This window comes from Stereum hirsutum (assembly GCF_000264905.1).
Source record: "Stereum hirsutum FP-91666 SS1 unplaced genomic scaffold STEHIscaffold_19, whole genome shotgun sequence".
NCBI lineage: Eukaryota > Fungi > Basidiomycota > Agaricomycetes > Russulales > Stereaceae > Stereum > Stereum hirsutum.
Window position 1 is genome coordinate 197,634 of NW_006763149.1, and position 25,693 is coordinate 223,326.

At 50.6% G+C, this 25,693-nt stretch overlaps 10 protein-coding genes across 10 annotated transcripts; 6 read left to right on the forward strand and 4 right to left on the reverse strand.

Moving 5' to 3' along the window:
- Positions 1–981: 981 nt before the first annotated feature.
- On the reverse strand, positions 982–3,319 carry STEHIDRAFT_162376 (cytochrome P450; the record flags this gene model as incomplete). Its single annotated transcript, XM_007310022.1, has 12 exons — positions 982–1,159; positions 1,236–1,283; positions 1,369–1,467; positions 1,555–1,721; positions 1,802–1,997; positions 2,052–2,118; positions 2,182–2,408; positions 2,480–2,658; positions 2,718–2,815; positions 2,883–3,018; positions 3,082–3,144; positions 3,197–3,319. The coding sequence occupies 12 exons, from the start codon at positions 3,317–3,319 to the stop codon at positions 982–984; spliced, it is 1,581 nt and encodes a 526-aa protein (XP_007310084.1).
- A 126-nt stretch (positions 3,320–3,445) lies between these two features.
- On the forward strand, positions 3,446–4,621 carry STEHIDRAFT_67915 (ribosomal protein S5 domain 2-like protein; the record flags this gene model as incomplete). Its single annotated transcript, XM_007309957.1, has 3 exons — positions 3,446–3,822; positions 3,913–4,148; positions 4,431–4,621. The coding sequence occupies 3 exons, from the start codon at positions 3,446–3,448 to the stop codon at positions 4,619–4,621; spliced, it is 804 nt and encodes a 267-aa protein (XP_007310019.1).
- Positions 4,622–4,842: 221 nt separating this feature from the next.
- On the forward strand, positions 4,843–7,316 carry STEHIDRAFT_162378 (uncharacterized protein; the record flags this gene model as incomplete). Its single annotated transcript, XM_007310023.1, has 9 exons — positions 4,843–4,937; positions 6,114–6,177; positions 6,236–6,298; positions 6,326–6,428; positions 6,535–6,683; positions 6,806–6,885; positions 6,941–6,955; positions 7,008–7,126; positions 7,180–7,316. 9 exons carry the CDS (start codon positions 4,843–4,845, stop codon positions 7,314–7,316), a joined length of 825 nt encoding a protein of 274 aa, XP_007310085.1.
- A 2,973-nt stretch (positions 7,317–10,289) lies between these two features.
- STEHIDRAFT_86807 (uncharacterized protein) lies at positions 10,290–12,648 on the forward strand. The gene is made up of 11 exons (XM_007310024.1): positions 10,290–10,487; positions 10,559–10,648; positions 10,709–10,742; positions 10,802–11,066; positions 11,130–11,156; positions 11,207–11,235; positions 11,290–11,640; positions 11,705–12,038; positions 12,099–12,156; positions 12,204–12,425; positions 12,523–12,648. Exons 1-7 carry the CDS (start codon positions 10,403–10,405, stop codon positions 11,375–11,377), a joined length of 618 nt encoding a protein of 205 aa, XP_007310086.1. The 5' UTR covers positions 10,290–10,402; the 3' UTR covers positions 11,378–11,640; positions 11,705–12,038; positions 12,099–12,156; positions 12,204–12,425; positions 12,523–12,648.
- A 265-nt stretch (positions 12,649–12,913) lies between these two features.
- Positions 12,914–15,350, reverse strand: STEHIDRAFT_172350 (uncharacterized protein). Its single transcript, XM_007310025.1, has 4 exons — positions 15,186–15,350; positions 14,661–15,016; positions 14,143–14,551; positions 12,914–14,075 (listed from the first exon to the last, which is right to left on the reverse strand). The coding sequence occupies exons 2-4, from the start codon at positions 15,000–15,002 to the stop codon at positions 13,204–13,206; spliced, it is 1,623 nt and encodes a 540-aa protein (XP_007310087.1). The 5' UTR covers positions 15,003–15,016; positions 15,186–15,350; the 3' UTR covers positions 12,914–13,203.
- A 250-nt stretch (positions 15,351–15,600) lies between these two features.
- On the reverse strand, positions 15,601–16,957 carry STEHIDRAFT_172351 (uncharacterized protein; the record flags this gene model as incomplete). Its single annotated transcript, XM_007310026.1, has 2 exons — positions 15,601–16,703; positions 16,900–16,957. 2 exons carry the CDS (start codon positions 16,955–16,957, stop codon positions 15,727–15,729), a joined length of 1,035 nt encoding a protein of 344 aa, XP_007310088.1. The 3' UTR covers positions 15,601–15,726.
- Positions 16,958–17,956: 999 nt separating this feature from the next.
- On the forward strand, positions 17,957–20,262 carry STEHIDRAFT_142556 (uncharacterized protein; the record flags this gene model as incomplete). The annotated part of the gene is made up of 13 exons (XM_007310027.1): positions 17,957–18,148; positions 18,216–18,373; positions 18,451–18,566; positions 18,620–18,680; positions 18,737–18,826; positions 18,878–19,014; positions 19,086–19,235; positions 19,300–19,311; positions 19,369–19,412; positions 19,469–19,949; positions 20,024–20,179; positions 20,202–20,221; positions 20,245–20,262. The coding sequence occupies 13 exons, from the start codon at positions 17,957–17,959 to the stop codon at positions 20,260–20,262; spliced, it is 1,635 nt and encodes a 544-aa protein (XP_007310089.1).
- A 735-nt stretch (positions 20,263–20,997) lies between these two features.
- On the forward strand, positions 20,998–21,472 carry STEHIDRAFT_162384 (uncharacterized protein; the record flags this gene model as incomplete). The annotated part of the gene is made up of 2 exons (XM_007310028.1): positions 20,998–21,141; positions 21,209–21,472. 2 exons carry the CDS (start codon positions 20,998–21,000, stop codon positions 21,470–21,472), a joined length of 408 nt encoding a protein of 135 aa, XP_007310090.1.
- A 1,076-nt stretch (positions 21,473–22,548) lies between these two features.
- Positions 22,549–23,792, forward strand: STEHIDRAFT_67991 (uncharacterized protein; the record flags this gene model as incomplete). Its single annotated transcript, XM_007309961.1, has 6 exons — positions 22,549–22,761; positions 22,826–22,841; positions 22,902–23,041; positions 23,099–23,177; positions 23,205–23,318; positions 23,377–23,792. The coding sequence occupies 6 exons, from the start codon at positions 22,549–22,551 to the stop codon at positions 23,790–23,792; spliced, it is 978 nt and encodes a 325-aa protein (XP_007310023.1).
- Positions 23,793–24,200: 408 nt separating this feature from the next.
- On the reverse strand, positions 24,201–25,292 carry STEHIDRAFT_67475 (uncharacterized protein; the record flags this gene model as incomplete). Its single annotated transcript, XM_007309926.1, has 8 exons — positions 24,201–24,284; positions 24,367–24,380; positions 24,437–24,580; positions 24,643–24,771; positions 24,829–24,930; positions 24,992–25,043; positions 25,108–25,156; positions 25,237–25,292. 8 exons carry the CDS (start codon positions 25,290–25,292, stop codon positions 24,201–24,203), a joined length of 630 nt encoding a protein of 209 aa, XP_007309988.1.
- Positions 25,293–25,693: the final 401 nt, after the last annotated feature.

Consider the following 25,693-nt stretch of genomic DNA (forward strand, 5'->3'; position numbering starts at 1 on the left):
TATCCATGAAGGATTCCTGTAGTGTTCACTCGTAGTGTACAGTGAGGACGTGCCCTAAAGGGTCAGCCCAGGATGTATATAAGAACTACCTGTATCGTAGAATAGTTCCCTAACTCGATCTCCTTTGCTTCTCGCCATACTCAGTGTGACCTTGTGTCCTGGTGTATCCAGCCCTAAGCCCACGGTCTCAGTTCACCCACATTCTCTCTGGGCTAGTGCCCCTAGGACAAGCGCTCCTAGTATTCACATTCGTACGCCAACACCCTCAGCTACAGGGTTAGGCTTGGTTTGGGTTTGGTTAGGGTTTGGCTATAGGTGACGCCTTAGGTTTAGGACCAGGCTACCTTAGCAATATAGCTCGGCAATCATCTCTGGTTTAAGTTTGGCATCGAGGATATGGAGCGTAATATCCTTGAGGATGTGTTTCTTGCGGCGGGAGGAGAGGCGCGCACGTTTTGCTGGAGGTGGGCGGGACGGTGTAACGGAGCGTGATGAAGAGGATGCCGCTTCGTGTGGTTGTGGACCTGGTCTCTTGAAAGGCATATTTGTTTCAGATTGTCTGAAAGGAATGAGACGACAAGACAGCTCAAGAGCCCCGGAGCGAATTCAGAGAAGAACAGCGGTTGAGGCAGGCGCTCAGATGTGTTGACTGAGTGATGTCATCGAAGAGGGGTATTGCCCATTCTGTGTAAAGCCTGCCGCCTTCAGATGCTCCAAATAGCTCAGACCAGGGATATATGCACTAGAGTAAAGGTATTTGATCAAACAGATATATTCGAAGATACTTGACAGAAACAAGACGGAGGAAGGAGCAGAAAAAGTACGACTGGAACCAAGAACGCAACTTTACACGTGCTGGGAAAATGACGTCACGCGAGCCTCCTTCGCAGGATGCAAACCTCCCTCACATCCTTCATTACTGCCTCACACATACCCACAGACCTACAGAATCCATCGCCATCGCCATGCAGCTCTCCTTCTTCAAAACCCATCGACCAAAGACACTTGTAATGGCATCTGATTTCCGTTCTCCATCTCTCCTGCGATCATGGGCATCGTCACCATACAATGCTCTCTGCGAACCTTCCGCGCGCGGTCAGTCATATCAAAGTTCAAGTTCGTGACCAACTCGAATAGGAAAGTCTGGATTTCGACGACACTGTGATACGTCCAAGTTTTAGCATAAGACGAGAGGATATCAAAGGCATTCCCGGTGTTTAGCTAGGCTTACGCACGCGAAACGCCAACCAAGGCATGACCTGTAGCCGGAACCAAAAGACATCCTGAAGAAAACCATGTAGATCAAGATGAATCCATAGATTAGAAGTGGCTCGGGCCAGTCGCGGATGTGCTTACAGATTTGCATACACTCCAACATTCGCGTTCACAGCAGCAGGGTTAACTGTCTTGTCCAGCCACCTCTCAGGCCTCCAGATGTCTGCATCCTCACCCCAGACGTCTTTGTTACTGCAGCGTTGAAGGCCTATCAGAACATTTCTTCCCAAAGTACGACAGAATAAACGACATGATAAACAAGATGACGGATACACTTACAAATTGTACGCCGCACCGGAAACGATAATCCGGATACCTTGCGGAATTGGCACTTCCTTCACGACTTTTCCCGACGTCGTAGTTATAGGCTTTGTGAGCGGGAGGACATCGTCTTGGGCGGCTTGGCGGAAGAGATGGGGAGCGACATTATCGAAACGGAGTGTTTCCTAGAGACATAATCCAGTCGTCGTCGTCTTCTCCGTCAGTTATAGAGCAATAGGCCTTGCAGATGATAATGATGACCTACCTTGATCACAGCATTGAAATACGGCAACCCTTCCATCTCTGACACCGTGACCTCACGACCCTCGGACCCAGCATCTGCCTTTGCCTTTTGCAGTTCTTCACGGAGCTGCCTCTGCGCACCTGGGTGCCTCGCGAGTTCGTAGAGAGCCCAGCCGAGAAATGTCGTAGTCGTCTCCTGATCAGCATTCAGGATTGTACTATGAGAAGCTCAGGCATTCGTCACAGCCGGACAAGCTGCTAGAAGAACTAACCTTAGTTGAGGAACAAGCTCCTCATCCGTCAGACGCAATTTCCCGTTCTCTGTGGTGTTTGCTTTGACTTTTCCGTCACCGGAATATTAGGACTAGGACTACAAACATGTCGAGCGCAGAGAGTACATACCAACCAAGCTCAAAACATCTCTCCCAATATTTCCTTCCTCTAATGCTGCTACCTTCGAAGCGATGAGCTTTCGCGCAATCTCGTTGGACATCTCAAGATTTTTCCTCAAGAATGCCAGCCCATCAGAGGGAAGGTATGGCATAAGGTCAAGAATTCGAGGCGGAATAAGCGTCGTCAGACCCTGCAATAACACTTTTGAGTCAGACGGCAATCCAAACGCTTCTGTCCTACATGAGAGGTCACAAAATCAGCGTCACATTTCCGCCGGCACACCAAGGGTACAGGATGGAAGACGAACGTGAGGTGGTGTAACGATTCTGCGAGTTTGTTTTGCTTTCCATCCAGAGCGCCGAAATTGTATTCGAAGGCTGCTTTGCCGAGAGTATCGAGTGTGGCGCGGCCAAGGACGGTGGGTATGTCAACGGTTTCTGAACCACTGTCGCTGACTGACAGGGTGTCGCGAAGCTGATGAATCAGCTAGGAGGACATACGAGGATCAGACAATTTTCGTAACGTGCAGAGAAACGACGACGTACAGTATGCACACTCTCCCTGAAAATGGGCATGAGAGCCCGGCTCTCAGGACTCCCGAAAGCAGGTAGAAGGATGTGGCGTTGGCGATGGTGGTCCGCCCCTGTAGCCCGTACCAATTTGTTTGAACATGTTATGCTTGATAGGGAAAGACAGTGAACATCAATCACCTTCAGCACCAATCACACCCTTTCCGGTGACCGCATTAAATAAGACCCGGATGTCGTATGGCTTCACGAACCGGTACCCTGGTGTCTGCATGATGTATTGGATTGCCTTGGGATCTGAGATGAGAAGACGGTCTTCCTGTGCAAATAAACAATCAGAAGATGTCGAGACGTAGGACGATGGAGAGTCATGTTCACGTACCCCGAGAGGCGCCTTGAAGCGAACGATGCCCCCAAACCTATCCTGCCACTTATCCCTTGTAGACTGAGAATTGCCACATATTATCGATATCTGCGGAAGGTGAGTTTGAGAAGACAATGAATCCTAGACGAAGATATCGCTGATAGTCGTCGTGGAGTTCAAGGCGGTATATACTATTGGACGTGAGGAATGGGGAGGTATGTTCGAAGAGTAGTGCTGCGAGCGTGTTGGGCGACATGGATGTTCTAAACAACAATAGCGTGACGAAACAGGCCGAAACGCGTCCAGGCTATCGGTTGGCCATTTCAAGCTGTCTGCGTCGCCACAACTCGCCACACAGTTCTTGCGACAGTTCTTCCACAGGATGCAAACCTCCCTCGAATCCTTCGTCACCTCCTCATATATACCACCGCCCCTACCGATACCTCTCGCCACTTCAACTATCATAGAAGACCGGCAATCAACCTTCCAGGCCACCCTCTTTCGCGCTCGCACCGCCACCGAAGCCCGGACAGCAATCAACCACCTTCGACGCGTTATTCATCGTTCAAATCCTGCATCGCATGAGATTGCTGCATGGAGGTGCATGGTGCTGAGGCAAGGGAGGACGGGACTGGGAGAGGATGATTTCATGCTGGTAGAAGGGAGCGAGGATGACAACGAGAAGTGGGCAGGGGCGAAGGTGTTGGGCGTGATGAAGAGTTTGGCGGTCTTGGACACTGTTGTCGTTGTTAGTCGATGGTGCGTCTTCTCATTTATCCCATTGATATTTTAACTCGCTCCCAGTGCATGTCTAGAAGCTGACGAAGAACTGGTGCAACCCAATCACAGGTACGGCGGCGTCATGCTCGGTCCCGTTCGCTTCACACACATTGAGGATTGCACGCGCCAAGTCTGCAACCAAGTCATCGTCAAAGACGAGATTGACGACTCGATCGCAACTCTGACGAATCTCGACTCCACTCTTGCTGCTCTTCGTATCGAATTGGACGCGCTTCGTCAGAGACCTCCCTCGCCACCACCGTCCGCACTGCCAGCGGCCCCTGACGATCTATCTACCAGTAATGGTGCTAGTGAACCTGATAAAGAACTCGGAGAATCTACCTGTGTTGAAAAGTCTCTACCGCCTTGGTTTCAAAACACGCAGCCGGACGCGCATAATCCTCGAAAACGATCCCGCTCCCCGGAGCACCCATCTGATCCTACTCCTGTTACCAACACCAACTCTCACAGCGACGACAATGACGCTCAACTGCACGCATCAAAACGGCTGAAGTCTGCTACCTATGGATCTTCAACCTCTCCTACAGCCCCATCTCCTCCGAAGCCCGTCCCGTTACCTACGAAAGCTCACGATTACTCTACCCTACTGAAAGATCTCGACGTGAAGAAAGCGAGGAGGCTAATCACTGCTAGGGAAAACGCAATCAAGAGTGTTAAGACTCTAGTTATGAAGGAGAAAGAAAAGCAGAGGGATGGAGTTGATTTGGGTGGTGGCGGTATGAAGAACGTTGTAGCGCGGGTAGATGAAGGAGGGTGAACACACATTGATCACTGGCGGATGAGAATCCGACGGTGGACCACTGCTGGTATGTCGTCTTCAATTGTTTACCGCGCTAGTTACGCGACTAATCTGGTCTAGTCCTCATCGAAAGATGACTTGGGTGTCTACAAGCTGGCGTGTTTCCTTCGTCGCTCGCTAGGCCTACAAGCTCCATTCTCGATTTCACGAGTCCGTATAATCGAAGGGCAGGTCAGATCATGAGCTGTGGGATATATAAGCTTCCCGGGTACCAGGAACATCATCATGGCGGCGTCACTCAAGCCGGTGCTGCCTCTATTGCCGCCGCACTTCGGTGAGCAGTCGTACACAGCGGTACCGTATATACTATTCTATTCTCATCAACCCGTCATCATCCCGTGCTCTTCGTTTTGTACCATTTTGATCAGCTTTGTCTCATTTATCATGGCCCGGCACGTTCAGGCTTCGCTTTGTCGGCGTGCCACGCTGAAGTCTTGTATTATATAAAGCTTTCATGAGTGACTGGGTTAATACATCTTCTGTCAAACAGCTCTCTAGTTCTTCTTCTCCTGACTTCTTCTCCTTCCTACTACCCTATATGCACTGGCAGGAGGACCTCGTTCCAGGAGAGCGCCACACGGAGCGTTGGGCCACGATTCGGTTTCACGTGGCGTTGTGTGCGCTCGGACTGCGGAACGACCCGAAGATGGGGCCGGATCTCAGACTTCTCATCCGACGGAAACAGAGCTTTGACTGTTCGCCTTTTTGGGACGACTCTTTGTGCTCTTCTGGGCTGAGCAATACTCGGGGTCCGTCGCACAGCTCCTGTTTCGCTTATCTGATGTAGTGGCTTCTCTGATGGGAACGTTTTTCTTTCTTCCTTATCTGACTGTTGTTCTCGTTGTAGCACAAACTGACTCGGAAGCACAGCGCGAAACACGTTGATCGAGCCTGGTGGGCGCGCTTCTCTCGGTGGCGCGGACAATATCGTTTTGTTCTGTTCTTTTTTCTTTTTGTTTCGTGAAACAGATCTTACAGATGGGGCGTACTCGCTAGCCGAAGTGAAAAATAAATCAGGGCCCTGCTTCGAATTTCTCTTCACCCTTCCATTTTCGTGGCACCACTGAAGACACGCTGGTATCGATGACGCGTTGCACAGGGATCGGTACCCAGGCAACGCTCAAAACGGACGTGCGTTTAGAGTGCCTGCCTGATGCGACGTCGGTCTGGAACCCTGCGAAACCGCTGGATTCCGCGCTATTGTGCGTCATACGGTTTCGATCGCTTGTTCGTTGATCTGTTTGTTCTCGTTTCGTAGTGCCGGAATGATCTGCGATTTTCGCACGGGGCTTCTTCCGATTTCTGTATATAAGGACTGCGGGGCCTACAGCTTTTCGATATCCGGGTTTCCTCTCGACTCCCATCTTCTCCTCCCTCCCTTCCCCCTCTCCCTTTCCTATCCCGCCCTCCCTCAACTTTCTCTCCCGCTCCGTCACTCACCTCTCTTTAGGTCTCCCTCTAGCCTCCCTTCCTCGACTCTAGCGGCCACTGTTCACAACGGCCTTCGACATCAGGTACGTGTGGCGCAGTCACTGTTCGCCTCTTCCGCCACTGACACACCTTCTCCCATAGACCCTCAAGTCCAATGATCACCATCTACAACAACGCCACCACGTCTACCACCATCCTATCAATGTGCGTCCCTTCTACTCTACTATATAGTCGTTGTTGCTGACTCGCTGCCCGTCGCGTCATTCTCTCCCCACCGCCACCGCCGTCATGGATCACCGACGTGTCAAGACGTTTAGCACGAGCATGCTTGAAGGTGCGTTTTCTTTTTCGGTGCTTAGCTGGGCTGGGTATCTATGCTGGGGCTGGGGGCTGGGGGCTTGGGCTGGGGACTCTGGGCTGGGGACTCCGGGTGTTTTCAGGTCTCTGTGCTGGTTCTTGGGGTCTCTGGGCTGGGGCTCCTAGTGCTAGGGTGCCTGTGCTGGGTCTTGAGAGCTTAGCTGGGCTGGAAGTTCTGGGCTTAGAGTTCTATGCTCGGGTCTCTGTGCTGGATCTTGGGTCTCTGGGCTGGGTCTGTGGACCTGCTTAGGCTAGGCGACATCGACCTCACGAACGAGCTCAAGCACGACGAACTCACGAGCGAGATCAAGCACGACGACTTACCTCAAGAGCCTCAAGACCCCCCTGGGATAGCGTCGACCTTGCCGTGGTCCAGGGGCTCTATTACCCCAGAGTCCGATCCTCTGGGGGAAGCCAACAGACGCTACTAACAGGTGAGTGGATGGCTTCTTGTATAAACATACGTAAATTCTGACGCATCACCTACAGTTTGTTTACAGGTGTGTGAGTGCGAGTAAGACGACCTCAAGTGCAAGACGCTCGACGCTCTGATCAGCGGCATCGTCGTCGTCAACCAAGCGACCCCTGGGAAAGCGTCGACCTTGTCGTGGTCCAGGGGCTCTAGTACCTCAGAGTCCGATCCTCTGAGGGAAGCCAACAGACGTTTACTAACAGGTGAGTGCATTGACACTTTTGTCTACATATACCTTCTGACCCGTCCTTCATAGTTTTACTTCAGATGTGCGAGTGTGACTGTGAGCAACCAGACTTAAAGTACAAGACGCTCGACGCCCTGATCACCGACATCATCGTCGCCAACCAAGCGACGACATTCCTCAAAAGCCTCAAGACTCCCCTGGGATAGCGTAGACCTTGCCGTGGTCCAGGGGCTCTAGTACCTCAGAGTCCGATCCTCTGAGGGAAGCCAACTGACGCTTACTAACAGGTGAGTGGGCTCACGCTTTGGTCCACATCCTTTGTTCAATCTGACCCGGTCTTGCGCAGTTTTATTTCAGGGGCGTGAGTGTACTTAAGCTCAAGATGATGGACGCTCTGATTATCAACGCTCGGGCACGACGTTGAGTCTGGTCGACGACTCCAATCAAGCATGACAGGCGGCGGCCTCTGGGGCACCTTTGGCTGCGTCTTTGTCTCTAGGTTGCTGAGTCTTGTGGATCTCCTTTCTAGGCTGCTGGGCAGGGGTTGGTCTTGTCAGAGCTGAGCAACATCGCCACCGGGCTCCAAGTGCGTCAAGGCCGGCCCCCTGGGAGAGCGTCGACCTTGTCGTGGCCCAGGGGCTTAGTACCTCTTCGGAGGGAAGCCAACAGACGTTCGCGTGATAGTTACACTGACCGGTGAGTCCCTCCCGCTTTCTTCCACCTACATTTCTTCTGACCCACCCTGTGTAGTTTTACTGTAGATGCGTGAGTGTGGTAAGCTCAAGACGATCGACGCCCTGGTCGTCAACACTCGGGCACGACGACGAGTCCGGTCGACAACTCCAATCAAGCACGACATCAAGACTAGGCGGCAGTTTCTGGGGCATCTAAGGCTTGGTCTGCTGGGTCTCTGAGGCGTCTTGGTCTGGGTCTGCTCGTTCTCTTGGGTGTGGCCTTTATGTCGCTGGGCTTGGGCAAGTCTTGCTAAAGCTACGCGACTTCGACCTCTCGAACGAGATCAAACACGACGTCGACACCGGGCTCCAACAGCGCCAAAACCGGTCCCCTGGGAGAGCGTCGACCTTGTCGTGGTCCAGGGGCTCTAGTACCTCGGAGTCCGATCCTCTGAGGGAAGCCAATAGACGCTTACTAACATGTGAGTGGAACGGCAGGTCTTCTATGCGCGTACGCCTTCTGATGCACCTGCAGCTTTCTTCAGAGTTACCCGAGACGACCGACGGCCTAATAAATATCGACATCGACATTAAATATGGAGGTATAGCTTGTCCAACGACATCGATACCGGATCCCCTCGACGAAGGCATCCCCTTGGCTTAACTTAATATTCTCTGGTTATGTCTTCGTCCATCCGATCTCTGCTGACTCTCGCCTCTAATCTTGGTTTTGGCCCCGCCGGTTTGCTGAGCACCCATATTGTACCCATACATATTCTAATGAGACCCGATCCTAGTGCCGACAGATTTGGCCCAAATATTGGCAGTATTACACCCCAATATGGACGAGATTAGGTGGTCAACATTGAGGCCCTATCCTTGATAACTGGCTGACTTGGACCAGCTATTTGGGGCCAAAGGGCGATATATATAGCTAAAACATGGATACCGGACTATCTCTTAGACTGAAGACACAGGCCGATAGTGATATGGGTTAAAAAGACCTTGCAGCTGCAAAAGTCCTGGTGCCCCGGACGCGCTTCTCACGCTAGCGGAGGTCGCATCCTGGCAAAGTGGACGGAATTATTTTAAATTTCGGGGGCCTATCCCAACCATATCCTCGTGCGGACGGAAAGAACACCAAGGTCCGAGTCGTGTGGATGGAAAGGCCCATAATCTTGGGTCTCGGAGCGGACTTCTATCCTCATAGATATTACCTGCCTACTGGCCCTTAATATCCCTCGAGCCTCTCGGCCTGGTAGCCCTTTGTGTCTGGCCTCGCTCAAGCTAGGCTGCGCAAACCTCCGGCAATAATTCAAGCGCAACCTAGGGAAACCGATATCGATGTGCAAGTATCATTCATACCTGAATCCGATAATCGATGGTCCTCAAGAGCCTCAAGTCTCCCCTGGGATAGCGTCGACCTTGTCGTGGTCCAGGGGCTCTAGTACCTCAGAGCTTTGTCTTTTGAGGGAAGCCAACAGACGCTTATTGGCCGATAAGTAATGAAGCCCATATCGTCCCCATACGTGTGCTAACCATCCTCTACAGCCTCTTTAGACAAAGGAATAAGTGCCAGATGCTTGGTAGCTACTTAACCTGATGGCAATTGACGGTCTTTGTCCCGAGGGCGTGTCGCTTCTTATGCTGGAATCTTCGTGCCTGAGTCCATGTGGTGGCCCTGCCTTGAGCCACATACTGGATTTGCTATGCTTTCCTTTGGCGTGTTTTTCTCGATATTAAATACACTGCGATTCTGAAGCGTCAACTTTCCAGACGCGGTGTTCGTGGCACTGGATACAGTTGATATGCTCATACGGCATACGGTCGGGGCGGGCCGCCGTTTATGCCGTATGAGAAATTATGCCGTATGAGGAATAGATAAGATGGGCACGAATCCAGTCCTTTTCACTTCCTCAGGATAAATAATGCACATATAAGATCTGTGGGGCAAAATAAAGTGTGACATATGGGAGAGTCTCTCCTTGCGGTGTTTTCTCTTACAATGTGATAGCATGAGACCTTCAGCAAATCTGAAAATGCGGGATTCTTGAAGTGGCACTCCAAGGTGTGGGCCACCTGATGTCGAGGCCTGATTGAGATTAGATTTGACCGATTTATGCCATATGAGCGTAATTGACGTAAAAATGTAATATTTTATGCCGTATGGGCGTATGCCGTATGAGCGTATCGACTGTACTACGATTCTCAACTGATTCTAGCCAACGTAGGTCCTCTCCAATTCCCGATTCGCCAGTTGTGGCTCCCCAACTCCTCGTGATCTTCGTACAAGGCTATCGCACATTTATAAATGTTGATCTGCCCAATGTTGTCATCTACTTCTGTGTGTAAGTGGAGTGTGGCTTCGAGCAACTCAGGTTGAGGATGTGATAAGTGCCACACGGATAAAGCCGCATCTTATCAGATCCGATGGACTTCGGAGCCAGTAAGTCTGAACCGGGCACTTGATCGCATCATCCTCTTTCGAGTCCTCTGCCAACGCCCACCTGCAATCTACTTGCGCGACGACCATCTCCGGAACGTTCTTGTAGACCCCGTTTCACTCCTTCATTTCGAAGGAAACGGCTGAACTGGAAGGCGCTGTTCAGGAAATCAACATGATGAACTGGTGTAAGAGGACATTTCTCGCGATTGCTTGGGTAGCGACTCTCTCGCATGGTCGTGAGACCAAGGAGGAAGCAGGTACATACTACATCACGAATTTATTCGACACTCTACCATATAGACATCTTTGTTAATGAATTGTTTTGAAGCTATGTTGGCTCGGGAACTGCTGGTTTCGTCGCCGAAGCCCATCGCCACCATGGCCACAATCTATCCAAATGATCATGCTACGCTACCGGGTTAGCTCAAGGGACAACATCTGTCCTTTAAAATACTAATCGAACGATCTATTCTTCCAGGCCAACCTTATGCCATGCAGGAGTATTATGCGCCGTGAGTGTTTCTGCATAATCGGGACTTCGGTCGGCGTCTTGAACTGTCGTCCTTTACAGGTGCTATTCGAATGGCTCTCTCGCTCTCATATTCCTTCCCATCTCGCGCCACAGTCAGAACATCCTCCACTCCCCGTCTCACGCTGCGTCGATTTCTGTATGGTCCGATCCTCCTGCTGCAGCACGAGCTAGGGTCTCTTTGATTGGGAACGTCACGATCCTACCGGACGACGATTCTGATGCGGAGAGGCTGAAACAGTGCTATCTAAGCCAACATCCCGATGCCCAAGATTGGATTCCTGGAGATGACGAAGGTGCACATCTGGTGCGTCTGTCTAGTATTCTTTGTTCTCCCTCAGGAGACTTAGGCCCTGATAACGGTATTCAGGCCTACTGGGCTCGTTTCGATCCACACGTACGTCCTATTCCGTCATGTCACTTGCCTCACGTCTGACGCTTCCATAGAGCGTCTATTTCGTCGGTGGATTTGGAGAGTGCGTGGCTTCAATATGAGTTGTTTGGTGATATTCTGACCTTTCTTTATTCAGTGAACATCTCATTGGATACCTTCCTTTGGAATTGTACCAATCCGCGGTACCCTCCTCAGCGACTCTCATGATTCAGAGCGATGCTTGAGACGATTTGATGTCCACATACATCGCATCGCTACATTCACGAACTTCACGCTCATGACGGAATTGTTGTATCATAATTGACGTACCCTGCAAACACATTCTAAACTTGGCTAGGCATGCACGGAAGTCATAACTTATGGAAGCACAAAGGAAATGCGTTCGTAGGTCCAAGGTAGACCTGCGATTAGTCAACGTCCCATATTGCCGCATGAGCTGCCAAGCTCTCATCGCTCTTCCTGTCAAGGTATTCCATGCATCCAAGCACTATGAAGAAAGCGTTCAAAGTGAGTGCAATCCAGATCGTTTTCGTTGTTCTAAATGAGCTTACCTCGGCCTGCCTGGAGATCACCTCGAAGTGCATCCCCAAATCCGTCCTTCAGCGCCCTCGACAGCACTCTCCCTTGCGATGTGTCCTTCAGTTGCGCAAAAACGATTCTCTTCTCATGGTGTACCAAGTATCCATTGATTGCCATGACACTCTGGGAGCCGGTGAAAGAGACGATGTCGCTCCAGACGACAAATCGAATGGTAGGCCCTGGAGGCATCTTTTCCCACGCATGCTTGTGCAGGTCGACAACATTGGCACGGTACTGCTCGTCTTGGACTCTTTCTAGGATGAACCGGTCGTAATCCGAGTTTGACATGTACCCTGCGCTCCTGAGCTAGGAAGCATCAATGGAACAGTGAATTTCCCGCGCGCTGGAATTCATAAGTCCACGAACCGCATAAAGCTTTTCTTTCTTCTTGATGGAAGGGCGTCTAACCAAGTCTACGATGAAGCTACCTTGCGGTCAGCATATTCGACATAATCGTGTAGAGGGGCATACCAATGCTCCTTCAGATATTCTTCGTGCATATTTGCTATGTCAAGCGCAAACAAAGCCCACGCCTGGATAGAATTCCGCCACACGTCTGCAAACCGAGTGATAGACTCGATGTTGTCGTTCATCTCTGGTGTCGCGCCAGAGACGAATGGATTTTCGGAACATGTCTTCTTATGTGCTTTCCATGCTACCCTTTGGCAATCCGTAGAGCAGTACCTTGCCACCCTTTTGATCGTTCGACATGATAGACCAAAATAGGCCGTGCAACGACGGTCAGCGCCTGTTCCACGAGCTGTGAAAGCCTCGCCGTATGAGTACGTACTTGCATCTTGAACACTTTCTCAGAGGATATTCGGACCTAGAACCACATTGATAGCACTTGTCGTGGGTGCCTGCACAGAACTCGAAATATTTTGAACCGCCCTCTGCGGTGTTGTCTAGTAGCATTGCCAGAAGAGTGGGTGGTGATGTGTCTCCTTCGAAGAGTTCTTCTATGTAATCCAAGCGCTCAGCGAGGTGGTGTTATACTAGCAGCAAGCCTATGACTCACGGAATGTGAAGGCTGATAGTTGGTGTTGGGCAACGGGGCTTCGGAGAGCGTGACTTTCGCGGCGTCCTAGGGTACAGTAGTATGTGATATTTCGATGCTACGTCGGCCGCAGATGTTACAGATACTTGAGAAATAAACACATGAGAATGGAGTGATACTGACTGTTCAGCTGAAGTCTCAGGCCCCTAAATTCCAAGCAAAACACGCCCAAGTGGAAGTCGCAAATGAAGACGAAGATGGTCAGCGCTAAGTGGCCCGAACGGCGTTATATGTCGGGACGGGATACTCCGAAGCTGTTCCCCACAGCTTGCGCCACGGTGGCAAACCCAGGTAGACCACTCCGCAGACTGGGAAGACACACCCACCAAGGAGCTGATCGAGCTGGGCAGAGATTAAGCAATATCTAATACTATGAAGGGTTATACGACCAGGAGAGGCGATGTATATGCACGCCTAACCACCCAAACCCACGAACTTCATCAACCTCTTCCTCAACGTCTCATCAGTGTCCTTCCTACTCGCCTCGTCCTGCGCTTCTGTCCCTTTCTGGCGCGCCTCTGCATGCTCAACATCCACCTTATCCTTTCTGCCGTGCACGTCCTCGTCTTCCTTGGACTTCGCACTCCTTGACCGATCCTTTTCGACATCACTACTGAAACCACTCCCATCCCTAAATGTCTCTGCAAAGGACTTCAAGAACGCCTGAGGCGCGGTCTCGTCCTTTTCCTCCTGGCTGATAGGCCTCTTAACACCCGCATTGGGAATGAGATGCTCCGGCAACGGTTCCTTCGAAACTGCCCTGGCCCTAGCCAGGATCTTTTCCCTCTTCGTCTGTGCGCGGGTAGGTTCTGAGTTCAAATTTGTAGACTCCGAGATAGGCGTTTCTTGCTTTTCGATTTGAGGCGAGCGGGAGGGAACCGACGGCGTCACGTTGGTGGAATGACGAGCGAGGCCATCGAGGAGGACATGCAATTTGGCTCGTCGTAAGTTTGAAGTCTGTGGCTCAACCATTGCTCCTGTAGGCTGTGGTCCCTGCTCATCGACCTCGACCTGCAGCGGTTCGGCCGGGTCTTCGGTACCTGCCTGCACCTCCGTGTTTGAATCTTTCTCCACAACCTCCGTTGCCTGCGCCCCGATAAGAGCATCCCATTTCGCATTCACCCTCATCAGATCTGGCTGAGCAATGTCCGCACTCGTGGTGGAAAAGCCACCCCAGTCGAGCCATGCCCGTCCGAATGCAGCCTTGGTCCTCATTGAGAGGGTGCGTAAGTGGGGGTCTCTCTGGGCGGTCGCAGGCACGGTGAAATTGGTCGAGGGTACGGAGGCTGAGCAAATTATAAAGATTAGTACGTGATAGTACGAAGATGGTAGACGCGAGTAGGGGAAACATACTAGCAGGTTCAAGCCTGATATCAATATCCCTCCAACCCGCTGGTGCCGTTCCCTTAGGTTCCATCATCTCATCAACATGATCAAGCGGCCTGTCATTCGAGGCCTGTGCGTGCGCTGGGGCGCCAGCAGATCCCGATACAAAGGGCAACAGATCCGCAAGGCTCACTCCCCCATCTTTCATCTGCACAGGAGGCACGACAGGGACTCTCAATTTGAAGTCGAGTGCGTGCGGTCCTTTTTCGGTACTTGCGGGAGTACGCCCGTCAATGCGCTTTGGGCGGGAGGTATTGCCGGCGTCTTCGTGAGGCGGTTCGGAATCAGCGTTGGCTTGTCGAATGAGATCAATGGAGCTTTTATCCTCGAAGATGACCCATAAACGAAACTGATAGGCCTCTGACCTCTCTGCGTCCTGCGAGAGAAAAGACATAACAATAGGCAACATTCCAGTAAGCTATTAGACCTGAAAAGACGTCCTCCCCACCAGTCGAATGTAATGGGATAAGAACAGATGGGCTGACCTTTGAAAACATAACCTCCCTGACCTTGCCATACTTCCTTTCCAACACCTTCACGATCGCCATCCCTTCGGCCATACTCCCCAGTTGCCTCCATGTCCTCACATGCGCTGTTCTCTCTATCTCATACCTCGCCCTCTTCTGGCCTGACCGCCCCTGTCCTCTATCATTACCACGATTGAAGTCGAAGTTCCTGATTGGAACAGAAGCGTTGGAGGAGTTCGAGGGTCGGTGGAAAAGCGAAGTGTCCTCGGTAGGTAGAGTAGTGTTCGTACTGGTGGAGGTGGAGGCAAGACGAGCGCATTGTGTAACCAAGCGCGTACTTGGGCGTGCACGAGTCAACATTTTGGTTTCGAGTACTGTGAAGAGAGTAAACATGTAAGTATACAGCTTGAACATATACCCAAGACAAAAGATGCTCGGAAGTAAAGGATTTCCAGACGAGTGCATTGCTAACGAATCGAAAAGCGAGCAATCGAAACCAGCACACGGCAAGCACAAATGGAGCTTAAGTAGTTTATCTCTCACCTTACGAGGTTCTGACCTGCTGTTCCAAAGTTCTCTGATACTAGAATTCGGTGGACGAAGTGGACTTCAACGAACAGAGTAAGAGACAATATTCCTCGATGGGAGTGACAAACCCCCAAAGCTAGTTAAAGCCTAGGATATAGATATAATCAAGGTGTTGTAAAGGGGCGAGTCGTTCCGTAGAGATGTGCTTGTCAATGAAGCGCGTCGAGCAACAGCGGAGCAGGAGCAAGTCGGGCTAAAATCAAACGCGTCGAATTTCACGCGTTTTGTCCTGATATGGGTCGAATGGGTACGCCTCTACTGTGGCGCTCGCCACAGAGACCGTGCTGGTATTCGTTCGACAATATGGGCCTGTTCCGAGGCTAGCAGTGAGATTGAGCTTCAGTGATCGGTGCACAATGCAGATATTTCGGCGAGTCGAGCAAGCTGCTCCGGAAATCTGTTCAGGCCAACATAACAAAATCCAGACAAGGTCCGTCACAGGGTCCAACAGCTTTAATCGTACACTACCCTTATAAAGTCCTCTCAACCTCAAACTTCACAGCAAAAACGGGATAACAGCCGTCCTCTCCTTTGGGTAGCTTTCCCCAAACTTCTCGTGATACCACCAATGTCCCCTCATCGCCCTCGGCAGCATCAACAATACCTCGGCCAACAAGAATGCCCATGGCGCGCTCACCGAATCCGCGAACGGACCCAACACCCCTCCGACAGTCTTCAAATCCCCCTTGATCAAACTCTGCACCACCACTGTCCATGCTGCTGGTCCTAACGATTTGAGAAGGGAAAAGGAAGGTCCTGGTGACGCGGCGAGTGCGAAGCCAAGCCATTCGACCCATTCGCAGAAATAGTTGGGGTAGGATATGTATTTATAAAGAAGACCGTGAGGGATGGAGTAGTGATGCGTTTGTTTGGGTTTTGTCGTGCCCTTAGAATCCTCTGTGGGGGAGCGATCCTCTTCCTTGCCTTTGCCTTTAGCGCTGGCTTTACGGCGAAGATTATAGAGGATCTCGTCGTGGATTATGTTTCCCGCAAATCCTACGATCCACATAGCTATACCGAGCCAAAATCGGGGCGTCGAGAAAGTGCCTGATAGGTAGGAAGCTGTGGAGGTGGCGGAGAGGTAGGCAGCCATCATGAATCCATTGGGGATGTTGAACACAAACGCAGCCAGCACGACCATAGGGTGAGAAGAGGATCGCGAAGGGCTCCGGAGCGGTGAAATGAGCGCTCTGTTCGCGTAGTGCGTGAGGAAACAGGCTGCCAGCAATGCCTGTGGCGTCAGGTGGAAATTGTTGGAGGGGACAGGTGCCTCAAATGGAGTGCGGGAGAACGGATGGAGGGCGAGGGTGGTGAGAAAGGTCAATGGTGAGACTGTCTCCATTACAATCCATGACTTTATGCCATCAATCGCAAGAATTGAGTTGGGAGTCGCGAAGCGGCCGAAGGGTGCATCGTAGACCAGAGTAAATGGTGCAACAAGGGCGGGCACATAAATGAACCACCGTTTAGTGACTAAAGACGATGAAGATTTCGTTAGCAAGATTGCTCTAACCGGTAGAACAGTAGATGCAGAAAAAATCGTAGTAGATTAAGAAAACGACAGATGTCTCCAGAATCCGGACTCGACACCCTCGCGTCTCGGAAGTGCCTCTGTAGTTTGACCTCCGAAATAACAATAGGACCTTTGATAGAATGAAATAACACACACCGGTGTAGATATGTTGATAATCTATTTCCGTGAGACTGTCCAGAAAAGAGGAGGACATGCTCGTTCGACTGAAGAGAGCGGTGTGAGGAGACTCAAACATACGCACCCACTTTCCACATTCGTGTCCGGCGAATGCCGAAGCGAGTTCTTGTTGAACAGCCACGCCTGAGAGGACTGTGGTATCCATGCATCTTAGTCAAAACAGACCTATACATATCATATCACCACTAGACCAGATTAGAAGGTCAGTCATGTCTCATTGAGCTCAAGTCTCGGAAGTATATTCATCTTAATGCGATGCTCTATGTCTATCTTTCGCCGACCGTCCCCATAATCATCATCTCTGCCAGTTGACTCACTTTGAATGCTTTACTAGAGACGTTACCTGAAGCTTGACATGCAATCAATATAGTTTCAACCAGGGAACCTGTGTACTATCATAAAACACTATATCATTCCACTTACCCTTCCTAGCAACCGTACTCGATGGAAACTTTGCATGACGGTTGTGCTACCCTTGCCATCAAGTTGCAAGGAGATATGTGACTTTGATATCCCTCAGAAGATTTCGAAGAGCGCCCACTGCTGTATCTTGATCACCAGCGACAACCTCAAGCTACTCATAGTGGCCTTCCTCGCTTGAAACTGCTGAGATTCTCGTTCTACGAATACCGGTCTCCAAGCTGCACAAAACTATCGTCGCCCACGGTATCAAAAGAACTTGAACTTGAACACGAACATAGAGACTTGGCTTCGAATTCAATCGGCGGCCGAACATGCTCACGTTCCGCTCACCCTCTGCCTGATGGATTAACCCTCAGGACCCACGGACACCTTGCCAACGTGATGCCATCCATCTTCCGCATCGTAAGCTGTTCTGTATTTGCTTCTGACAATTATATTACTCTTACACAGCATAGGCGCTAAAGAAACAAGATATTATGCCTATAAGTAAGCTTTCGTTTCCAGGCATTGCACTTTAATCTTTCTACGTTGCTTCGTCGTCTAACGCAAGTTCAGCATCCGATCCTGCAGCATCGTTGCGCAATCCAGTTAAATGGTACAGTTTGCTTTGGGTAAGAGGATTTCGAGCATCCGAGACACTGTCAAGCGAAGTCAAAGAGCGCCGTGGATCTTCGCCTGTTCGGTTGCTATTGTGCTTGCTGTCGTCCTAGGTATTCCTCTCGGATGGAGCCTGCGCGGTAAAGAGCTCAGTGGTGAAATTTTGACCTACTTCAAGGGGCGAATGGTCAGTCGTCAAATATTCTGCACGGCACTTTATTGCGCGAATCTGATTAATGCTCACCGTTTTGTAGCTCCAGGCCTCAATCACGCTGGTGTCCGTCGACGCCTCCTCTGGGACTGTCGTCCTTGACTGGTATATATACAACGATACCTGCATCCTATATAATCTGAAATCGAACACCACCACGAGCGACCAAAACTGTCCGCCCGTCAACGTGTATTTGGATACGTAAGCGACCACTCTATCCTGGGCTTCAAGGTATCCTGACCTATCCCTTCCAGAAATCTTTTGTCGTCCTCACATAGCTCAAATACGGATACCGCGTCCAATAACCCACCAAAATCTCCTATCTTTTTCTACAATGCTACCATGGCCGCTCAGGATCGCTACTTCGCCAGCGAGCCAACTTTCCGTACCGAGCGTGGGTTCAATATTTCATGGCGTCTAGAGTTATGACTGACCATTATACGACAGTAAATATGATAACCAGACAGAACACATTGGCCGCTAGTATTGTCAACTATCCGTTTGATAAGTAAGGCTTCTACACTTAGAGATATCATCAAAACCATTGCTGATCACCTAAACCAGATATGCCGTCTTTCCACTCGTCTATGGCATCACTAACCACACAGACAAGATGGTAGGAGTGTTTATCGGGGAACTCACTGGCGTTGCTGTGTGAGTACCTTCCAGTGCAAAGTAAGCGACGAAATATATGCTAACACGTAGAGTTGGCAGAGGATTTCAAGCGCATACGGATAGAAATTGGACATGGAGCGACATTTCCGGCAGAACTCAAATATACCTAAAGATCAGCAGGTCTACTGTTGTAAAAGTCTACGCCGTGATCATCGTAATGGTCATCTGTACGTCCTCTCTCTTTGCGTTTTTTCCCTCTATACCACCCCCCGTCTTAACGAAGGTGGCGCTTCTTCAGGGCTTATAACACTATGCCTGCTGGGCATCATGGTCAAGGGCGTTATCATGGGCCAAGGTCAAAGAGTTGAGATCTTGGTCATACCAGTCTCGGCTTTGTTTGCATTCACCTCTCTCAGGAGCACAATGCCTGGCGCACCAGGCAGCTTCGGTACGTCTTCTGATCATCAGCCGGTAATCTACGCGTTCGAAACATTTGGTTTTACTTTGTTTAGGTGCAATCATTGGTATGTGTCTATTCCAGTTAGCCTTCGCCATGACAAGCTAAGTTTAAATGAAACTAGATTTTGTGGGAATTCTACCATCCTTGGTCTTCCTAGCCTTGACGGTTCGCTCGTCTCTCGCCTTTTGTACGCATCATCACTCAATTTCTCATGCATCTAGTCACTACTCTGCCTCATACCCTTCATCTTGGACACCGACCCCGAAAAACCTCGCACACATCATAATAAGGACGCGGAGAAGGCATTGGATAGTGTCATCCACCCCGGTCTCAAGCCCCTGCATGCTGGTCATGGGCATTACCATTCCGACTTGTCCTTGAGCGGCTCTACCACGGCCATTGATGATTCACCGGTGCCAGACAGCAGCATAAAACCTAACTCTGGACAGCTTGATCATGAACGTACAAATAGCTTCCGAGCAAATTGGACGTCCTCTCATCGCACCCTTGACGAGGCACCTCTTGCGCACCAGAACGCTTCGCATGGCACTATTCCTCCACCACCAGGCGCACCGCACGCCATCTACACCACCCACTCGACTGCCAGTAGCGTCAGCTCGATCGCTTCGTTGTCGAAGGTGCCCAACAGCAGAGCTGAAAGACATGTCGCTTCTGAGGATGCGCCGCCACCCACACCGAGAGGTCAGTGAAATCGATTCTCATGTTAGCTTCAACTGACTACGAGTTTCGGTACTGATACTCTTACTCTCCATCAGCACCCGTCCGCGAGTCCTCGTTTTCAGAATCCGCACCCCTACTTTCTGAAGAACATGCCCAAATCTCCGATGCTGAACAGGTTTTGGAGAGAAATTCTCTGCCTGGCCTCGTGCGGAGCATGGCCGTTGAACCTACGTCTGATGATATCCGTGATGGTGAGTACTCGAACGATCGCAGTCTATCGTGCTCCGTCGATGGTATGACTCAATATTCTCGACAGATCGCGCTCCCGATCTGAGCAGGTTTCCTTAACGTCGCGCAACTTGCGGATGTGACTTAGAGCATGTATTGGACCTCCGTGAAACGTATCATCCTCTATATTTATACCGAGGTCAGATGTACGAATGATGACTATCCCGCCAAACCCCAGCGTACGATTGCACCTATCACTCTGAACGTATGACGCGAAAAATCCCTTCAAGGTCCCACTAGAAGCGCCTATTCGGCCCATAAGCTGATTAATCTACAGAACATAAACTTGTCGCACCCCTTTCCAAGTCAGCAATCTTTCTAACCACATAGGAAAGACCCTCACTTGCTATTACCAAGCAGTACGGGCCATGAAGACCGTGCAAACCCCAGCAAAGGTGGTGGTCCTTTCAAGGAGATATCCTCAGATGAGATCGTATAATTTTTTTCTACAGTTTAACTTTGTCAGAAGAGCACCAGGGCGTGGATTGTTTGAGCTGTTCTTGCTCGTGGGGCCACTGTTAGTGCCACAGTGCAGATGTGGGAAACAACCGAAATCGCAATATTCTCACCTGCTTCCTGGACCGGCAGACGCCCAACGTTTTCAGAACGTTCAAGAATGGTCTACCATTTGGTAGCGCTTTACACTATGGCAACTTGCCAAGTCCGTCCCACAAATCGTGATAGTGACGTGTTTGCGATGCAACGACGTGTTCGCTACTATAAAAGCGCTTGCACTCTTTGATTACTATTGACTTCTACTATCTCCCCCCGACTCTTAATCATGACTGTCCACGGTTCCTGCCTCTGCGAAAGCGTAAAGTACGAGATCGAGGGCGACCCTTTCCGATTCAATGTCTGCTATTGTTCCAATTGTGCGAAGGTCACTGGGGCAGCGGCTGGCAATACGCTCACATTCAAAGAGGAGGTATGTTCTCTCAGTCTCCTTTGAATGATACCGAACATCCACAACTCAATCACGCTTTCGCTCTTAGCAAGTCACTTACTCCGAGAATCCCGCTGGGATCATTTCTACGTACGAAGATACCAAGCTCGAGAGCGGAAACACTCTCTTCCGACAATTCTGTAGCAAATGCGGTTCAACGCTGTTTATCACGGCAAAGAATTATGCTGGCGTTATCATGGTGCCATACGGAGGGGTAGACGACGCACCGGACAGGTGGAAACCGACGCATGAAGTGTGGTGTAGGAACAAGAAGGAGTGGTTGCAACAACCAATCCCTGAACAGTCCTATTGAGGACGGCATGTCGTGAGCCAGTTCATTGATATTCTGTTGAAGTGCTCTGGTTACTGATTTACTGAACCATGATGACAGGTTGAATAATATATTATGCATTGTGTCTAGGCTGTAGTGAGCAATGGACGGGGTTCATATGGTCTAGTACTAGTAGTTAATGTCCTAATTACGCCGCCCTGTGTCCCTGTCATTATGACTCAACCTCATTGTGATCTCCAGAAGCGCACGAGATATGATACCCATTGTTAAGCCTATGGGTAGACACATTTGTCTCCTACTCGTAGGGTTGACTAGGACCCGGGTTTATAGAGGGGGAGGTCGAATACCAAAATCGATGATTTTCGGGGTTTATTGGGGGATTCCTTATAAGGAAATCCACTGGGGGATGGCGCCTCCGACCTCGACTTTTTTCGGTCGGAAACTGGGGGATTGAGGAACCGGAGGCCGGCCGAAGGCCAAAAATGGAATATTAATCCATATTTGGTAGTCCCACTGGGGGATCGGGATCCGACCTTCGCTTCCGGGACCGAATCCCGCTGGGGGACCATCCTACTAACGTATCCAACCTTCTACCCTCTGGACGGTTCAGAACTGGGGGATTAGTATTCAACCTCCCCCTCTATAGACCCGGGTCCTGGTTGACTCCCACCGTAGACCTGTGGCCCAATTGTGGCCCATCGACGATTCAGAATTTCAAACATGATCTCTGTGATGACGTACACATGCCCCTATTCCGATCACCTTCCATTCGTGTCACGGTGGACTTGTTGTTCTTCTGCTTTAGGCGACCACTGTCAACAAGCAGCGTCAGCCACTCAGCCAGCAAAACTTCAGCCCCCTCGATAACTCACTCAAGGTCTCCTTGCCCCACATGCTCTTCCATCTTTTTCTTCAATGCGTGTCATCGGCAATCACTGTCGCAGCAGCGGCGGGCATGGATACCCGTCAAAGTAACCAAAGGTAATGACAGTCTCGGACTCAGTAAATAATACAAGATTCGCCTGGCATGCTGCCTTATATCTTTGGAGGAGACGACTTAGCGACCGCCTCGTCTGTATCCTTCCGTCTGCTCTGCAATGTTTCTGACGGGCTGTCTCGCGTTCGTGGTGTCGTACACACTCGTTCTACCTGGTGTCTCTGCTAGTCCGTTCATAGTTCCTCAAGCCCGCGACGACAATGATGGGGTACATCTTGCTGTCAGCCCGAAATGTGGTCCTTTGGGAGGGACGCTCGCGGACGTTAACGCGGGAATAGACTTGTCTCAGATCAAAACCATCGTCTCCTTTGGTGTGGGTGTGTTCTTAGTTCTGTACCCTTGTCTTTCTTAAAACAACTAAACCGCCCGTTCCCTAGGATTCCTATACTGACGGTTCGTTGAGATTTGTGGTCCACGTCTCAAAGGTCGACTCCTCGCTCATCGCGTATACAGGCGGCAAGCACGATGGCTCCCCGCTGGACCCGCCTGTTCTCATTTATCCTAGTGCCTTTGCCGGTGGAAGATCGACAGACGGACCAATTTGGATAGAGTGTGTCGCAGATGATATAGGCGCTACGTTCATGGACTATGCGGTTGGCAGACCTTCATTCGTCTGGACTATCCTCATCGTCTCTGATTAAAATACCCAGATATCCAGTGCGGTAGTTAACGTATCCTTGTGGCCTGACAACCCCTACCCTCGAGACTTTCTTCAGCAGGGTATGAACGGTGTCCATCAGCTCCTGTAAAGGATAGCTTATGCGCCGTTCCTCGCAGTGTCGCTTTTCTCGAGCCAGGATAACGACCTTGACTCGAACACTACACTGTACACCGTCTTTTTCGGGATCAATGACTGGTTAGATTCGTTCAGTGAGTCGCACAATTTCCGGTTTGAACCCGGACGCTAAATCGATTCCACGCTCGTTAGTTGACGGCGATCACCTCCCCGAAGCTGCTCAAGATCTCCTCAACCAGATCGCCATACTCTCTGGCCCACCCACCAACGGCCGTAACTTCCTCATCACGGACGACTACGGCCGCGGGACCCACGAGGCCTCCGGAGACGCATGGAAACAACAGATCTTCGACGGAATTTCTGCCTTTCACTCCAACACCTCTGTCGGTGGCGCGAATGTCCCTGCGCCACTCAACGTCGCGTTCGCTGACTTCGCCACGATATGGGATGGTGTCTTAGGCCCGGACCCGGGGTATGAGGCGTTTGGGTATACGAGTACGGGGTATTGCGTGTTCAACGGGAGTACGACGTATGATCTTTGTTCAGACCCGCCACACACTTTCTATTGGTTTGATGGGTTTGTGATCCTTCGGAACTTCATTTCGTGACCAGGAGCTGATACGGTGGATCTGATTCATAGGCACCCATCGAATGTGACGCATCGTATCATGGCGGTAAGCGCAGTCGGTATCTCTGAGCGAATTGCATTGCTAATATGAACTCAGGACTATGTGGAGGAGGTGCTCAGTAACTGTGTCGTCTCCTGAGCGCAGTAAGTCTGGTTAAATTTCCTTGGGGTGGATGTGTGTTGTATTTTCTTGGGACTCTTGGGACTTTGCACAATGAATTATTTGTGATTATAGTATTGACGGCACCGCCGAGTTCAAGTCGTAATTCGGTCTCTTGTCATGCGAGGTAAGGCCACAGGGCAGCCAGTGAGAGAAGACCTCAGCTATCTCATACACCACGGTATTGTTACATCTTGCATTCGAACCCTTCTATACTTTAAAACAGGCTCAGGGGGAATCACCATTACGAACCTTCTCTGCAAGGTCAAATCCAGCCGCGAGATGCATGAGACGGGCGTCGACCATGAAGTTCTGTAGCAGCGGGGTGTCAGGTTCAGCTTCCGGCTATGTCTCGTTCAAGACTCCAGAATATTTGGCCAAGGGCAAGGCTCACCTTCTTCTCATATTCTGCAATTGAAAGCATTTAAAATCATTGCATGGGTTGCTTTGAAGAAAGCACCCACCTTTCAATTCTTGGTACAACCCACTAAGCGCTACCACGCGTTTCACGATGGATTCTCCCTCCTCCAGCTTCTGATCTGGGGTCTCAAGTTTGTCCGCTAGTGGAACATCCAGAGTGACGAGCTGCATATTGGTCGTCGTCATTCCTTGAGAGGGTGTTGCATCAGGGACGTGGTACAAATACACCATAGAAGCAGAGTCTACAAACCTGGGTCAGTGGCCAGAACTGCTGATGACTGCACGACTCCGTGTGCTATATAGCCCGTCTCTTCTTCAAGTTCGCGAATGGCAGCCTTTTCGCCATCTTCACCTTCGTCGATCAGGCCGGCAGGGAGCTCTAAACGGTTTCCATCACGCTCCAACACGCTAAAAAAAGGGTGGAGATGTGTCGTACCTACGATGAACTTGTCTAACGGAGGTCTATACTGTTCGATGATGACTGTAGAGAGAGGGAAAGCCTTCGTCTTTGAATGAATAAGAGCGAGGATCGCTACAGCTATAGAAGCGATGATGGTTATGGTTCGTAACGCTCAGGCAGGTATTGAGAGATAACTCACCATCGACACCCGATGAACCTCTGGTCCTCCTCTCTGCAGCTTCCCATACTCTCTAGACATCCAGACGTTCAGATTCAAGTTTCTGTGGCGTCGTTCGCCCCTGAAGGAGTCCTTACCTTCTTGCCTTCATGATCTTGCCAATGTATCTTCTTCAAGCTCACCCACCTCCACTCATATGCCAATATCAGAAACCGTGGTGTTCAAGTGCCATCATGGCATCTACACCGGCGGTGGAGTCTACTCACTTCGCGTCCTTCGTATCCATGTCTTCCGTCGACAAGATCTTCGGTTCCTGAGACATTTTCCTGGTATTTAACGTGGAGATGGGACGCTTGTGTAGACGCAGGTGCTGGTTTAGAAGAGTTAGGCGGCGCGCGGTAGCGTTGAACATGCAGAGAGAGGAAGAGATCAGAAAGGCGTGACGTCAATCGATTGTTCTGTGTTGGGCCACACTGGCAGCGCTCACTCGTGTGGCACCGATAATTGATAGTTTCTAAATCCTATGAGACCTCCGAAACACTTTTCTTTTACCTGAGCAGAGCTATGGGTAAATACTTAGCAGTTCAGTGCCCTAAAGAAGTATTGGGATACGTCGAACGCGTTGTCTGCTGGTTTGCAATTGCATGCAAAGTCGCCGTCAGGTCAAAAGTTGGTGGCTGTGGCGAAAGAGAGTTCGGCAATTTGATATCGGCAAATTCCCCG

Excerpts from the sequence above, each read along its gene's own strand:
- STEHIDRAFT_86807 (XM_007310024.1), top strand. The coding sequence starts at position 10,403 with ATGATGAACTGGTGTAAGAGGACATTTCTCGCGATTGCTTGGGTAGCG. Across the intron at positions 10,649-10,708 it reads TGATCATGCTACGCTACCGG|GCCAACCTTATGCCATGCAG; the intron begins GTTAGCTCAAGG and ends CTATTCTTCCAG. Across the intron at positions 11,067-11,129 it reads ATGACGAAGGTGCACATCTG|GCCTACTGGGCTCGTTTCGA; the intron begins GTGCGTCTGTCT and ends AACGGTATTCAG.
- STEHIDRAFT_172350 (XM_007310025.1), bottom strand. The coding sequence starts at position 15,002 with ATGTTGACTCGTGCACGCCCAAGTACGCGCTTGGTTACACAATGCGCT. Across the intron at positions 14,552-14,660 it reads GGGAGGTTATGTTTTCAAAG|GACGCAGAGAGGTCAGAGGC; the intron begins GTCAGCCCATCT and ends TTTCTCTCGCAG. Across the intron at positions 14,076-14,142 it reads TATCAGGCTTGAACCTGCTA|CCTCCGTACCCTCGACCAAT; the intron begins GTATGTTTCCCC and ends TAATTTGCTCAG.